The sequence below is a fragment of the Chelonoidis abingdonii genome, chromosome 6, assembly GCF_003597395.2.
Source record: "Chelonoidis abingdonii isolate Lonesome George chromosome 6, CheloAbing_2.0, whole genome shotgun sequence".
Classification (NCBI taxonomy): Eukaryota; Metazoa; Chordata; order Testudines; family Testudinidae; genus Chelonoidis; species Chelonoidis abingdonii.
This window is the reverse complement of record NC_133774.1, coordinates 52147240-52162702: the sequence shown is the minus strand read 5'-3', so window position 1 is coordinate 52162702 and position 15463 is coordinate 52147240. Positions and strand designations below refer to the sequence as shown.

Genomic DNA, 15463 nt, shown 5'->3' with positions numbered 1-15463 from the left:
TGTTTGGCAGTCTTTTCCAACTTGCATTTTAATAAGTGGAGCAGATAGTGTCACTGTTCAGATGAAATTTTGTGGACTATTTACAAGGTGCAGGTAAGATAAATGCCAAACAGTTAAAGGAAAAGCTAGTCCCTTCAAATAAAACAAATTGAATTGTTAAGTGTAAAGCAAGTTACAATCATGGATTTCTTATATTTTTATATGACAGAAAATAACAGGATTTGACATTTACAAGGGTAAGAAAATTCACACTTAAAGTAACATATTATCTGGCATAACTCCTCATGTTTCAAGGCACAAGCTAACTGCAAACTGTCTAGGGCTGGGAAGAAATTTGCTATAGTGTGGGCAGGTTATTCTGTTGTGTTTTTTAAAATAGTTTCTTGCACTTTTCTTCCTCAGCCAGAATCATGATGTGTGTAATGTGTCTCCTGTGTGGTGGTGTATGTTGTAGGAAGGGTGTAGAGTAGTAAAAAAAAGAAACAAATTCTTAAGATTCAATAAGGGATATGGAGACTTAAAGAGATGGGAAGGTGAATAAATAAATTGTAGCAGGAAGAAATACTCAAACTTTTGGTCAGAGAAGTGAAAATCTGTGTAGGGTATATAGCGATGATAATTATACATGTTAGTTGCTTTTTAAAACTTTATGCTCTCTGTAAATCTATGCATCAATCTGATTATACTAATGTAATCATGTGCTTGGAGTAAGGATGTAAAAAGGCTTATTGCTGGCTAAAAATATGTAACTGTCTCATAATGGCAGGGCAGAGGATGGAGTTTATCCATGCATTCTATAAAAATGTTTGCAGTTGAACATTTTAAACTTACATTTTAGTGGGGTCAAATGTCATTTTAGTCTAGAGTATATATTTGTAACTTTCCTTAAATTTGCAATAAATAATGTGTCTGTGTGCCTATGGTTGTTAACAAACTAAAGAACAATTCGCTATTAGATTTAAAATCTGGGACATTGTTATTTTGAATGTGTGCCTTTCCAGGTCTAAAGAAATATCCTGTTTACAAGAAGGTGGCAAACAGAGTGTACTTAAACCAGCACCACTAATAAGGGGTCGAATGCAGAGGCCAAAACCAAATGTAGGAAGGGCAGCTGGAAGGCAAGCAGTATCAACAACAAAAAAAGATGTAGAAGATGAAAAAATGGAAGTTGGAGAAACAGTGAAGAGTTTGCTACATTGTGAAAACAAAAGTGGTGCACTCCTCACCACAAGTGTAAGTTTCTCTTATCTGAGCTCTAAGACTTCTTTGCAGCTGCATGGACACATTGTATTATTATCTGGAGCCCAAGTAAATGTCTTAGAGCAGATGGTCAAAGTGTAATCCACAGAATTCCTGTGGTGGCTTGTAGCCACCTTGCCTTTTAAAGGTGACTGAAACTTGTTAGGATCTGAATTCAAGCACTTGGAGAGTCTGTATTTCTACTGGAGCAGCAGATTACATCCCAAGAATCTAAAGTGCCGCGAGTTGCATTCCTTACCTTGTCTGTGATAACAGCTATAAAATGGGAAATACAGAATCCAAACTCCTATCTTTCAGAGACATGAAAGACAGTTTGTAATATTTTAAATCTAAACAAATATTAAGGATTTGGAATCTTAAATCACTTTCTTTATTTTACAAATACCTAGTGGTAGTACTTGATATGCCTCTGAGTGAGGGGAGGCTTGTTTAAGGGTATATTAAATGTTAAATTGTTTTTGCAAAACGTACGTTATTTTTCATTACTTTCCTTCCTACAGAGAAGAGCTTTTTCAGATCTTTTTAATGAGGGAAATTGTTGCTCCTTTTAGGATGCAACAGGTAATGAAGACATCCTGCTGTGTTCTGAGATATCAGAAAAAGAAGCCACTGCAGGAGCTGAGAAGGTGGTCTCAGTGCATGTAAAACAGCATTCCCAAGAGAAACCCTTGAGATCTGAGAGTTGTGAACAAGAAAAGGAGTCATTATCTGTGGATGATTTGGAAGATGGTTCAGATTTTGGTATAGGGTAAGTTTAAGGAAAGGGGAAATGCAGAAGCATTGGATGTCTCCACAGAACTAACACATTAATCTTCAAATTCAGCACTCACATTTAGCATCATCAAAATAAACATTAAACTGATTTTTAACCAAGCATATCTAACAGATCACTTTAACGTTGGATTTTTTAAAGTAAACCTGAAAGCAGTAGGATTTCAGACAAGATGGCTAATAACTAGTTCCCCTTTAATACATTTTATTTCTTTTTAAAGCCTAAAAGAATTCCTTGAATAGCCCTCTTTAAAGTGTAAATGCTGTGAAAAAGGATCTTGGATTGTGAGTCCAATTTTCAAACTTAAAGATTTTTTTATAGGATGCCCGGAACCTGTAGGTCTAGAGTTCAATACAGTTCTTACCTACGAATACTTAAGTACTCTTTTGAACTTTTAAAATATGGAATTTGAACTTGCTTTTAAGATTGAGATGCCACATTTTGAAAATTGGGTTTAGATCTTATATGAGGTTTTAGATGCTGTGAGACAGTTAAACTTGTAGTGATTGACACATTCCTCATAAAATAAGACTCAGGGCTGTATTAATCCAAAAGTTGCTGCTTTTAGCAAGACATCTCTTTGCTTGCCCGCCCATTATTTTATAGTTTTGTCATGTGCTTGCTTCCTTTTCATATCCCTATTAACCTTTGGCAACAACCTAAGTTATGGAAGCTGTGGATTGCATGCTTAGCTACTATACTGAGAAATAGCTGTTTTATAGAGGATCATGTGTTAGTTTCAGTTGCACTGTTGAGTGCTGTACCATGTGTGGGACCTAGGCTAGATGGTTGTTGCTGTATTGCTTCTTTACATATTTTCTTTGGTTTAACAGAGATGCAAGAAGTTCTCAGCAAGAAGAAGAAGTGGCTGTTCAGACAACACATCTATTGAGGAATCAATTTCAGAGGCCAAAATCAAATTTAGGAAAGGAAGTTGGAGGAGGGCAAGTTCCAGGAGTGGATAAAGATATATCAGAGGACAGCACTGAAAAAGAAAACAGTTTGATACAGTGTGACAGTAAATGCAGCATGCTTCCTGACCTAGATGTAAGTTTGGATTTTTTTTAATTAGAGCGGAGACTTTGGGGGTGTCTTTGAAAAGCTGCATTTATGTGCATTATTGTAGGTGCAACTGAGGAAAAACATTGGCAGAATTTTTACATAGAAGTTTATCCTTGTTGAACCAGGAAACTTGTAAAAGCTTAGAAAAATAAATATTTCCACGTAGTGCTGTATGAAAATGTACGGTGAAGAACAAGCCTACTGTTGGCAGAGCAATAGTTCAAATAGTAGGTTATTTTCCATCATTAGCAGTCCAGGTGTCTGTCTTCATTCTCGCCATTCCCTCTGCTCAGAAGTCCACTCAGCTCAGAAACAAAAGTGCTATCATAAAACATCAAAGAAATAATCCACAGTAATCTCCAGTTCAGTTTTAAAGCAGATATGGGTCATTCCCCTGAAGTACAGGACTCTAATATTAACCTGTTGTGTTGGCCCCATGCCAGTTCTTGCTGACAAACATTTAAATTTCTGTATGTCTCAATATTGGGCAAAAATTGGGGCTCTTCATTTGTGGACACTGGACAGCCATGGAAAAACTCAGACAACATTTAATAGTAATGTTAATGAACTTTGTCTCTTCTGCTTAAATTGTAGGTATTTTTTTCAGTTACATAGCATAATATATTTGAGTGTTTTAGTTCAGATGTTTACACTTTTAATGTGTCTTTTAGAAAGCAGCAAAATGTGAAGTCTTGCCATCCTGTCAGCCATTAGGAAAAGAAGACCCTGCAGACTCTCAAGAAGTATTTGCAACCCCAATAAGCCTTCAGTCCACTAAGAAGCTTTCAGGATCTGAGAGTGGTGAACAAAATGTATCTCTTCCATCTGCAGATAACCAAGAGAAGACTTCAGCTGTTGCTGCCAGGTAAAGGTTCTGTTCCTTTGGTTTCATTTTGTAACTCCCTCACTATTATTTTCAGGAAATAAAACAGTCTCCAGGTCTTCAACTGGCTAAATAAATTAGCTAGAAGTACCTCTTTACATTGAACTTTTTTATTTTTACATAGTAAATGCTGAACTGTCCTCTAATTGAATTATTTCTATCCTGCACTTAGAATGAGTATATATTGACTTCAGGGTGGTAAATGTGATAATCTTCAGTGTAATGACTTACCTCAGCATTTTCATGAAAATTGGATGTACAGTAGAACCTCAAGAGTTATGAACACCAGAGTTATGAAGTGACTTGTCAACCACATACCTCATGTGGAACTGGAAATGCGCAATCAGGCAGCAGGGACCAAAAAAAAGCAAAGTACAGTACTGTGTTAAACATAAACTACTGAAACTTTGTGTTTTTTTTTTGATAAAGCAAGGAAATGATTTCTGTGCTTGTTTCATAAGAATGGCCCTACTGGGTCAGACCAAAGGTCCATATGGTTCAGTATCCTGTTTTCCAACAGTGGCCAGTGCCAGGTGTCCCAGAGGGAATGAACAGAACAGGTAATCATCAAGTGATCCATTCCCTGTCACTCATTCCCAGCTTCTGGCAAACAGAGGCTAGGGACACCATTCCTGCCCATCCTGGCTGATAGTCATTGATGGACCTATCCTCCATAAATTTATCTAGTTCTTTTTTGAACCCTGTTATGCTCTGGGCCTTCACAACATCCTCTGGCAAGGAGTTCTTCAGGTTGACTGTGTGTTTATGTGAAGAAATACTTCCTTTCGTTTTAAACCTGCTGTCTATTAATTTCATTTGGTGATCCCTAGTTCTTGTGTTATGAGAAGTAGTAAACAGGGATCAGTAAGTAAACAGTAGTATCTACTTTCTCTACACCAGTCACGATTTTATAGACCTCTATCATATCTCCCCTTAGTCATCTCTTTTCCAAGCTGAAAAGTCCAAGTCTCCTCATACGGAAGCCATTCCATACCCCTAATCATTTTTGTTGCCCTTTTCTGAACCTTTTCCAATTCCAATGTATCTTTTTGGAGATGTGGCGACCATATCTGAACACAGTATTCAAGATGTGGGCATACCATGAATTTATATAGAGGCAATATGATATTTCCTGTCCTCTTATCTATCCCTTTCTTAATTATTCCCAGCATTCTGTTTGATTTTTTGACTGCCGCTGCATACTGAGTGAAGGTTTTCAGAGAACTATCCACAATGACTCCAAGATCTTTCTTGAGTGGTAACACATAATTTAGACCCCACCATTTTATATGTATAGTTGGGATTATACTTTCCAATGTGCATTGCTTGGCATTTATCAACATTAAATTTCATCTGCCATTTTGTTGCCCAGTCACCCAGTTTTGAGAGAGCCTTTTGTAGCTCTTCGCTGTCTGCCTGGGTCTTAACTATTTTTAATAATTTTGTATCATCTGCAAATTTTGCCACCTCACTGTTTACCCCTTTTTCCAGATCATTTATGAATATGTTGAATAGGACTGGTCCCAGTCACTACAGATCCCTCGGGGACACCGCTATTTACCTTCCTCCATTCTGCAAATGATCATTTTACCTATTCCTGTGCTATCTTTTAACCAATCCATGAGAGTACCTTCCATCTTATCCTATGACAGCTTACTTTCCATAAGAGCCTTTGGTGAGGGATCTTGTGAAAGGCTTTCTGAAAATCTAAGTACACTACATCCAGTGGATCCCCCTTGTCCACATGTTTGTTGACCCCCCTCAAAGAATCCTAGTAGATTGGTGAGGTATGATTTCACTTTACAAAAGCCATGTTGACTCTTCCCCAACAAATTATGCTCATCTACATGTCTGACAATTTTGTTCTTTACTATAGTTTCCACCAGTTTGCCCGGTACCAGCCTGTAATTGCTGAGATCACCTCTGGAGCCCTTTTTAAAAATTTGCATCAGATTAGCTATCCTCTAGTCATCTGGTACAGAAACTGATTTAAATGATAGGTTACAGACTACAGTTAGTACTTCTGCAATTTCACATCTGAGTTCCATCAGAACTGTTGAGTGAATACCATCTGGTCCTGGTGACTTATTAGTGTTTAATGTATCATTTGTTCCAAAACCACCTCTAATGATACCCCAATCTGGGACAGTTCCTGAGATCAGTCACCTAAAAAGGATGGCTTAGGTTTGGGAATCTCCCTCACATCCTTAGCCATGAAGACCAATGCAGAAAATTCATTTTGTTTCTCCGCAATGGCCTTATTGTCCTTGAGTGCTCCTCTAGAAACTCGATCATCCAGTGGCCCCACTGGTTGTTTAGCAGGCTTCCTGCATCTGATGTACTTAAAAAATAAATAAATAAATAAAATTACTTTTTGAGTCTTTCACTAACTGTCCCTCAAATTCTTTTTTGGCCTTCCTAATTGTATTTTTTACACTTCATTTGCCAGTGTAAAAATACAATTCTATTTTCTTCACTAGGATTTAACTTCCACATTTTAAAGGATTCCTTTTTTTCCTGTCGCTGCTTCATTCACTTTGTTGTTTTGCCATAGTGACTCTTTTTTGGCTCTCTATTATGTTTTTTTAATTGAGGGTATACATTGAAGTTGAGCCTCTATTTTGGTGTCTTTAAAAGGTTTCCACGCAGCTTGCAGAGATTTTTCTTTTGGCACTGTACCTTTAATTTCTGTTTAACTAACCACCTCTTTTGTGTGCAATTCCCTTTTCTGAAATTAAATGCTACAGTGTTGTGCCGTTGTGGTGTTTTTCCTGCCACAGAGATATTAAATTTAATTATATTATGGTCACTATTACCAAGTGTTCCGGCTGTATTCACCTCTTGGACCAGATCCTGTGCTCCACTTAGGATTAAATCAAGAATTGCCTCTCCTGTGGTGGGTTTCAGGACTAGCTGCTCCAAGAAGCAGTCATTTAATGTGTCAAGAAACTTTCTCTGCATCCCATCCTGAGGTGACGTGCCCAATCAATATGAGGATAATTGAAATGGCCCATTATTATTATATTTTTTTTATTTTAATAGCCTCTGTAATCTACCTGAGCATTTCATTGTCACTACCACCATCCTGGTCAGGTGGTTGGTAATATAGCCCTACCGTGTTATTCTTATTATTAGAGCATGGAATTTCTATCCATAGAGATTCTGTGGTACAGTTTGATTCATTTATGATTTTTCTTCATTTGAGTCTATGCTTTCTTTCCCATATAATGCCTCTCTCCACCAGCACGACCTGTTCTTCTTCGAGTGATTGCTCATATCCATTCCAGTAGGTGTACGTGCTGCGTGTGCACGTTCGTCGGAAGACTTTTACCCTAGCAAACTCCGCGGCCGCAGGTCGCCCCCTAGAGTGGTGCGCATGGGGGTTTTAATAATATACCCTGCCGGCCCATCTGCTCCTCAGTTCCTGTCTTACCTGCCGTGTCGGTCGTTGGAACTGTGGAGGTCTGCATAGCGTCCCCGTCCCTAGTTCTCTTCTGTCTATCGTTCCTTCTTAAGTGTTATTTATGTTTAGTTAGTGTGTAGTATAGTGTAGGTTCGTTTTAGTGGTGTATAGGTTAGCGGGTTCGGGGGCGTAGCCCTCTCCCGCAACCCTGCCGGGCTTGCGGTTCGCCGGCGGTTCGAAACCGTGCTTGGCCTGTAATGAGCCTGATGCCCCAGCCGGATCCCCACGACGGCTGCTTGAAGTGCCTGGGGGAATCGCACAGTACGGAAGGTGCTGCATTTCACAAGGCCTTGCCGCCGTAGGACCAAGAAGGAGCGAGACCAGCGCCAAGACGCTCCTGATGGAAGCGGCACTTAACCCGCGTCCTCGGCACGAGTGCCGCGTTCGGCCCGGCACGGATCTCTCCAGGCACGCGATACAGCCTCGCACGCCTTCTCGCGCCGGCTCAACGGGAAGAGACCCTCGACGTCTCTACCGGCCCGCTAAGACAGCCCCCGAAAAGGAGCACCCTGGCCCAAGCCGCCGCGGCCGTGTTGGCGTTGCAGGGACTTCGTCGACTCTGGGACCGCGGCGGGTCCGTCGAGTCCGATCCGCTCCCAGCTCCCCGCCAAGTCTGGGGTAGAGGTGATTGGCCCGGTCCACGCCCGAGGACCTCTCCGCGGCAGGGACTATTGCCTTAACGGAGCCTGTTTGCTGCCCAACCGCCCGGGCGCGCCAGTGCAGTGTTAGCAATCAAATGCAAGAGCCTACTCCGATGCGAGAACCGTCGATTCCCGAGTCCGGACAACGATTCAAGATTCCCAGCACCGATCTCGATCCGAGGGCGGTTCGGCTCACGGCGACGCTCCGCAGTCCCGGACTGCTCTCCACGGCAGCGCGGTCGTACGTCGCGGCGAAGAGTCGTCTTCTGCACCGCCAATACCCTCAGCACCGTTCGGCCTCAGCCACCGTTACCAGGCCGGAACTACGAGGAGTCGTTCCCCCACAACGATACCAGATCCGTCGACCTCCCGGACCTGAGCTGGGGGCATCCCGATTCTCGATCAGCGGCACTCGGTATGGCTCATGGCACCGATCTCGGGCACCGAGGAGGTCTTCGCATCCGCGACGCGGGACCCGTACACTCCCGCTCAGCTCACCATCTGATCGTTCCGGCATCGGCCCCCGTCAGCTGCTGGACGTGCGGTAGCGGACCCTGTACCCTGCCCCTTTACCTGGACTGGATCACACGGACAGGCCGCTTTGCACCCGACCTCCAGTCGCTGCACCTTCGGTGGGCTCCTGCCATGGCTGAACTAGGTCGATTACATTGCCTCGTCCCCAGTGAGGCAGGTAGCTCTGGGAAGTAGGAAGCCATTACGAGACGACATAGAGCCAAATGGAAAGTTTTACTGTTGGTGCGCGGAGAAGGCGCTGTCCACTCCAGCCGATGTTTCCATCGCCAATCGTCCTAGATACCTTTGTCGTCAAGCAAACGAGGCTGGCGTATCTTTCTCGGGATTCACTTAGCGGCCATCTCACTTCCACGCGGGGGAGGACGGCCGCTCGGTCTCTCACACCCGATGGTGATAGATTCCTTAAGGCTGGAGCGCCCTTTACCCCCAGGTCCGCCACACCCAGCCCCCTCTGGGATCTCACCTAGGTTGTCCGTCTTATGTCCCCCCGTTTTTGAGCCGCTGGCCTATGTTTCCCCCTCTACTTGTCCTTGGAAGACACAGCATTCCTGGTGCCATCATTCTGCCTAAGACGCGTGGTCAGAATGGCGCGCGTCTGCGGGGGACCCCCGTATACGGTATTCAATCGGGACAATGTGCAACTGATGCCCGGCACCCGCATTTCTCCCAAGGTTGTCTCGTCTTGCTGTCAACCAGACATATTCCTGCCGTTCTTCTTCACAAAACCGCATTGTCTGCGCAGGAGCAACAGTTACACTCTAGACTGCGTAGGGCCTCGCTTTTATATACGAGCGAAACCACCGTTCGTACAGGTCAACCCAGCTCCTTTGCGCCATAGCTGGGAGTTAAGGGGTTGCCAGTCTCCTCGCCAGAGGATCTCTTGTGGTGACGTCTTACGGGAGTGTTACGGAACTGGTCTCCCCTTCGGCCATGTATACGCGCACTCTACTAGGACCAGCATCGTCGACAGCATTCCTTGCTGAAGTACCCGTCAGCAATCTGCAGGCAGCACGGAGTGTGGTCCTCCGTGCACACTTTGTACCATTACGCCCTGGGCCAGCAGTCCAGGATGATGCAGCCCGGCTCTGTGTGTTCGCACTGTGCCTTCACTTCGGACCACCGCCTAGGTACGGACTGGGATCACCTACTGGAATGGATATGAGCATCACGCGAGAAGAAACACGGTTACTCACTTGATAACTGTTGTTCTTCGAGAGGGTTGCGATGTACATTCCACACCCGCCCTTCTCCCCACTGCGAGTACCGCAAAGGAACTGAGGAGCGGACGGGCCGGCAGGGGTATATATTACCCGCCATGGCGGCGCCACTCTAGGGGGCGACCTGCCGGCCCGCTGGAGTTGCTAGGGTAAAAGTCTTCTGACGAATGTGCACGTGCGGCGCGTACACCTACTGGAATGGATATGAGCAACACATCTCGAAGAACAACAGTTACAAGGTGAGTAACCGTGTTTTCTGTCCTTCTGATTTTTTTTGTACCCTGTTATTACTGTATCCCATTGATTATCCTCATCCAAGTTTCTGTGATGCCTACTATATCAATATCTTCATTTAATACAAGGCACTCTGGTTCACCCATTTTATTATTTAGACTTCCAGCATTGGTATATAATCACTTTAAAAACTTGTCTCCTTTTAGCTGTCTTCCATTGCACAATGTAATTGAATGGTACTCTTTTTTATTTGACTGTTTCTGATCAGACCCTGCTTGTATTTTATCATTTTCCATCCTCACTAGGACATCGAGATTTTCTGTAATGGATCCTCCCCTAAGGGATACCCAAATCATGTGCTCCTCTGCAGCTGTCGGATTTCCCCCAGCTCTTAATTTAAAAAGTGCTCTATGACCTTTTTAGTGTTTAAGTGCCAGCAATCTGGTTCCATTTTGGTTTAGGTGGAGCCCATCCTTCCTGTACAGGCTCGCCCTTTCCCAAAAGTTTCCCCAGTTCCTAGTAATTCTAAACCCCTACACCATCATCTCAATCACGCATTGAGACTCTGCAGTTCTGCCTGTCTAACTCGCCCTGTGTGTGGAACTAGGAACATCTCAGAGAATGCTATCATGGAGGTCCTGGATTTTAGTCTCCTACCTAGTAGCGCCTGTCCTTCCCTATGTCATTGGTACCTACATGTACCACGACCACCAGCTCCTCCACAGCACTACACATAAGTCTATCTAGATGTCTCAAGAGATCTGCAACTTTCGCACCAGGCAGGCAAGTAACCATACGGTTCTCTCGGTCATTGGAAACCCAGCTATCTGTGTTTCTAATGATCGAATTGCCCATTACTATTACCTGTCTCTTTCTAATAGCTGGAGTTCCCTCCCCCAGAGAGGTATCCTCAGTGTGAGAGGATACCACAACATCATCTGGAAGGAGGGTCCCAGCTATGGATTGTTTCCCTCTGCTCCAGTTGGATGCTTTCCTCCCCTGGAACTTTCATCCTCCTCAACAGAACAGAGGCTGTCAGACCAGGGGTGGGACCATTCTACTGTGTCCTACAAAGTCTCATCTATGCACCTCTCTGTCTCCCTCATCTCCTCCAGTTCGGCCACTCTGGTCTCTGAAGCCCGTACACGGTCTCTGAGGGCCAGGAACTCCTGGCACCTAATGCACACACATGCCACCTGCCTGAAGGGCAGGTAATCATACATGCTGCATTGGGTGCAATAAACTGGGTAGCCGCCACTCTGTTGCTGGACTTCTGTCTGCATTCTCTTTTTACTCCTGCAGCTGGTTCCTTTGTTGTTTTTGTTTTGTTTTGTTTATGTCAAGGAAGTGTTTTTGTCTTTTAAGTTTAAAGAATGTTCTAGCCCCTGCTCACTTTCCCCCTGGAGAACTCCCTTGCAAAACTCCCCTGTTAGCCGCTCCTGTTCATTTAAATTAAAATAGTTAAAAACAGCATTTTTCTTCCTGCATAATAAAGTTTCAAACTGTATTAAGTTAATGTTCAGTTGCAATCTTTTGAAAGAACAACCAGAATGTTTTGTTCAGAGTTATGAACATTTCAGACTTATGAACACCCTCCATTTCTGAGGGGTACTTAAGCTATAACACAAAAGCAAATGAGTGAGTTTCTGTCAGAGACCTGTAGAAAATCACTGCAAACAAAGCTAATACCTAAGACAACTTAATTCTATCATGGATGCACGGAGGTAATGAGGCTTCTCTAATGCTCTTCTGCAAAATTTCTGCTGAGATGAGGAGAAACTGCAATTTTTTTTTGTTCAAATTACTATCTGCTATGGCAGAGGTTCACAGCCTTTTTCTTTCTGAGGCCCCTCAACGTGCTATAAAAACTCCACGGGCCACCTGTGCTACAGTAACTGGTTTTCTGCATATAAAAGCCAGGGCTGGCGTTAGGGGATAGCAAGCCCGGTAATTGCCTGGTGCCCCATGCCACAGGAGCCCCTGCAAAGCTACATTGCTCAGGCTTCAGCTTCAGGCCCACGTGGCAGTGCTCAGGGCCATGGGCTTCAGCCGCATGCGGTGGGGCTTTGGCTTTCTACCGAGGGCCCCAGCAAGTCTAATGCTGGCCCTGTTTGGTGGCCCCCCCAAATCTGTTCACAGCCCCCCAGTTGTGAACCACTGTGCTATCGTATTTGTTTAAAATTTAACATCTGCACTGTTAAAGAAAAACAGAACAGAAAGACTTTATTGATGCAGATGTAGCTGATCTATGAATACTAGTATTATGTATCTGCGTTACAGAGGATTTCAGATATCATGTTTTTTCTGCAGGCTCCACAGCAAACACATCTCTCAAGGAGGAAGTAAACCAGCCTCTCTTCAGCCAGCCCAGCTAGTGAGAAGCCGATTCCAGAAGCCCAAGCCAAACATAGGAAGGGCAGTTGGAAAGAAAGAAACAAGAGCAACAGAAAAGGATGAAACTGAAAAAAAGACTGAAGCTGAGCAATCAGCTCTGCAAAAAGATGAATCTGCTGGCATCCCCTCCACTGTAGTAAGTTGTAGTACAAGTAAACCACTTCAAGACATTTAATTTTTAACTTCTCAAAAAGGAGTATAATGCAGCAGTTAAGTAGCGAACAGATTGAAGCTTAGAGGGTATAATATGGTAAACCCTTACCAGGTTGAGCTATTACAGACATTACAACAATGAGCTCTTTAAAATCTATTTATTTTTAATAAATAAAAGGCTTATGGAAAATGAAGGGTATGATTTTGGTTGGATTTGCAATGGAGGGAAAGATAAGGCACAATCGAGTAACTCTTGGCTGGGCTCATATCAACTACTTAAAAAATAAGGGTTTTGCATCATCCTTCCTGATTAAATAAACTGTTGGGGAAACTTAAGTGAGGGAGGCCAGAGAGGCAAGGAAGGAACAGCAGGAAACTATCAGTTCTTACATACAAAGCTACATTCTATTTTTAAGCTTTTTGTGGCACAGCACTTCTGCCATAGAAGTAAGACTATGCCTGCTGACTTTACCATAAGCTGGGTAACCTTAGGCAAGTCACTTAGCACCTTCCCACGTCTGTTTAAGCATCTGTAAAGTAGAGGATATTTAGCTGCATTTTATTTACTGATTCTTAGGTTTTGTAACTTGCAATGAAATAATCTGAAAGGCACTAAGTGTAAAACAGCATGCACAAAACTTTCAAACTCGGGTGTCTATAGTTAATCTCTTAAATCCCCTTAAGTACCTAAATATGGATTTATATGCCTACCTGTGAGCACTCAGATTTTAAAATTCTGTCCTATGATTGTTTGTTTTTCTGCCTGCCCATTAATGGAATTACATGCTCAAATAGTTTTCATTTTCATATTTACAGAGAGAACCTTATAAAATGCAATCCTATTTTAAAACATGGGACATTTTAGTACTTGTTTGCTGTACATGACCGCTATTGATGATTGATCGTTATATTTTCAGCACAAGTCAAAGGGTGAAAATGAAGCTGTGTCTTCTGAAGCTTCAGGAGATGAGTTGTTGGGTTGTGAGAAACAGACACCAGAAGGACTCTCTCCAGTGCCTGAGGTTTACCAAAATGTGTTAGATGAACGAAGCAGGTGAGTTGAATTTTAGGAAACAAGTTTGAAAGCTTTTCATGTAAAGATTTACCTATTGTACAGATGAGATCCCTATGTATGTATCAGTCCCTTTCTTCCCAATGATTTCCAGTTCTCTCTGGTCCTTTATTTCAGTGCTAGCATCTAACATTTTCACCCTGTGGCTTGCTTTAGTTGAGCCCAGGTGCTTGATATTGTTTCTCTGTGGGGCTGTCTTGAATATATTTGAATTCAAAGTTCTTTCCTACCAAGTTTTGTCGTCCTGAAGGTAGTTTTTTTCCAAATGCATATAAATGTCTAATACATTAATACTTGCATGTTTTTCAGATAAGATTTCCAGTATTGTTAATGGCAAAGTCCTTATTTGTTTCCTCTGACCCAATGTATTCTTATGTTATTAGTCTAGGTGAATGGAAGTACTAAATATGTATTTGGTTACTGGTTTCCCTGGTGATATTAGTGTTGCTAGCAACAGAAAAATTCAAGTTCCTGATTACATATATAACTAAAATAGCTAGATCTCCAACAATTTTATGCCTCTTATAGAAAAAGAATGCCTCCAAAAATACTTTGTTTAAATAGATCTTTTTTCAAACCACAAGAAATTCTACAAACTTTTTTAACATTGCAGAAATACTAATTCTTTAAAACAACTTCTTAGCCTTTGCCAGCATTTGCAAGGCAACATATTCTGTCCTTGGAGCCAGGGAACAATGCATGTGGCTGTTCCTTTTTGGGGATTCCAGAGGAAGTCACATTTTTCTAACGCCCACAGGCAAGGCGAATCTATTGGCTTAACACATGTGTCTTCATTGGGGGAAAGGGGAGGGAAGTAAAGTAGTAATGGTGGGATTCTAGAGACCCACAATCTTTCAAGTGTCTTGCTCCTGCCCTTAATTTTTACTCCTTTGTTACCTCTTCTCTTTAATTTATAAGAAATTGAGAAAGATTAAAAACCTAATCTGAGTACCTCTGGAACCAGAGTAGCTATAATGAAATGCCCTCACTTTCCCTTCTTGTTGTTGATGCACCTGTATATTAAAAATGAAATAACAGGGCACTAATTAACCTGAAGTATTGGGGTTCTTAAATTCTGGCCAATTACAAGCAAAGGGATTGGACTAACAATATAAATTTTGGAGTGCTTGTTTCATTGTGGTGCTTTTTAAATGATTGCACAATTTCAAACACTAAATTTTTATTGGCAATATTGCAACCCTTCTCATCACAGGAGCAATATGTGGATTCGTTTACATCTTATTTTCAAATTAAGACGCATAAGGCACACTTTTGTTGTTAGTTTCTACTTACAATTGCAACTTAATGTTGTTAGTAGACATTATGAATTAACATGAAGTATTGTTAGCGTCACAATTTAAGACCAACTTATGATGCCTTCTCACCCATAACCCTTAGAATCAAAAAAGGGTTTGCATATAACTGATATGTTCAGGTAGAAGTATTGTCTCACAGCATAGCCAGGATTTAAATATTCTGGAAATTAGGTATCTAGAAAGCCAGAATTTGTTGATCCCTGTAAGACGGTGCGTTCGGGGCCCGTCCCCTCAGGTGCGATGGGGAGCCAGGGCGCCTCCTTCCAGGCCGCTGGACAGCTCACGCTCCGCTCCCGTACTCAAGGGCTGTGCAAACAAAAGTCTATAGGCCCTGGCCCTTAGACAGGGCGGGCAGCAAACGGTCCAGGCTCAGCTTAGGAGCTGAGCAAACAAAGTCTATGGCCGAAGCCCTCAGGCAGGGCGAGGCAGCAAACCGTCAGGCTCAGCTTAGGGGCTGAGCAA

General features: G+C 42.7%; 1 protein-coding gene across 5 annotated transcripts in view; it reads left to right on the top strand.

The window, feature by feature from the left end:
• Nucleotides 1-15463, top strand: part of BDP1 (BDP1 general transcription factor IIIB subunit) — an 81306-nt gene that overhangs the window by 25863 nt on the left and 39980 nt on the right. For all 5 annotated transcript variants that reach the window (XM_032769558.2, XM_032769557.2, XM_032769559.2 and 2 more), the window contains exons 18-23: nt 1002-1233; nt 1812-2008; nt 2866-3079; nt 3766-3959; nt 12377-12596; nt 13531-13667. In XM_032769558.2, coding sequence (XP_032625449.1) covers nt 1002-1233; nt 1812-2008; nt 2866-3079; nt 3766-3959; nt 12377-12596; nt 13531-13667 — 1194 coding nt within the window. The remainder of the gene's footprint in view (nt 1-1001; nt 1234-1811; nt 2009-2865; nt 3080-3765; nt 3960-12376; nt 12597-13530; nt 13668-15463) is intronic.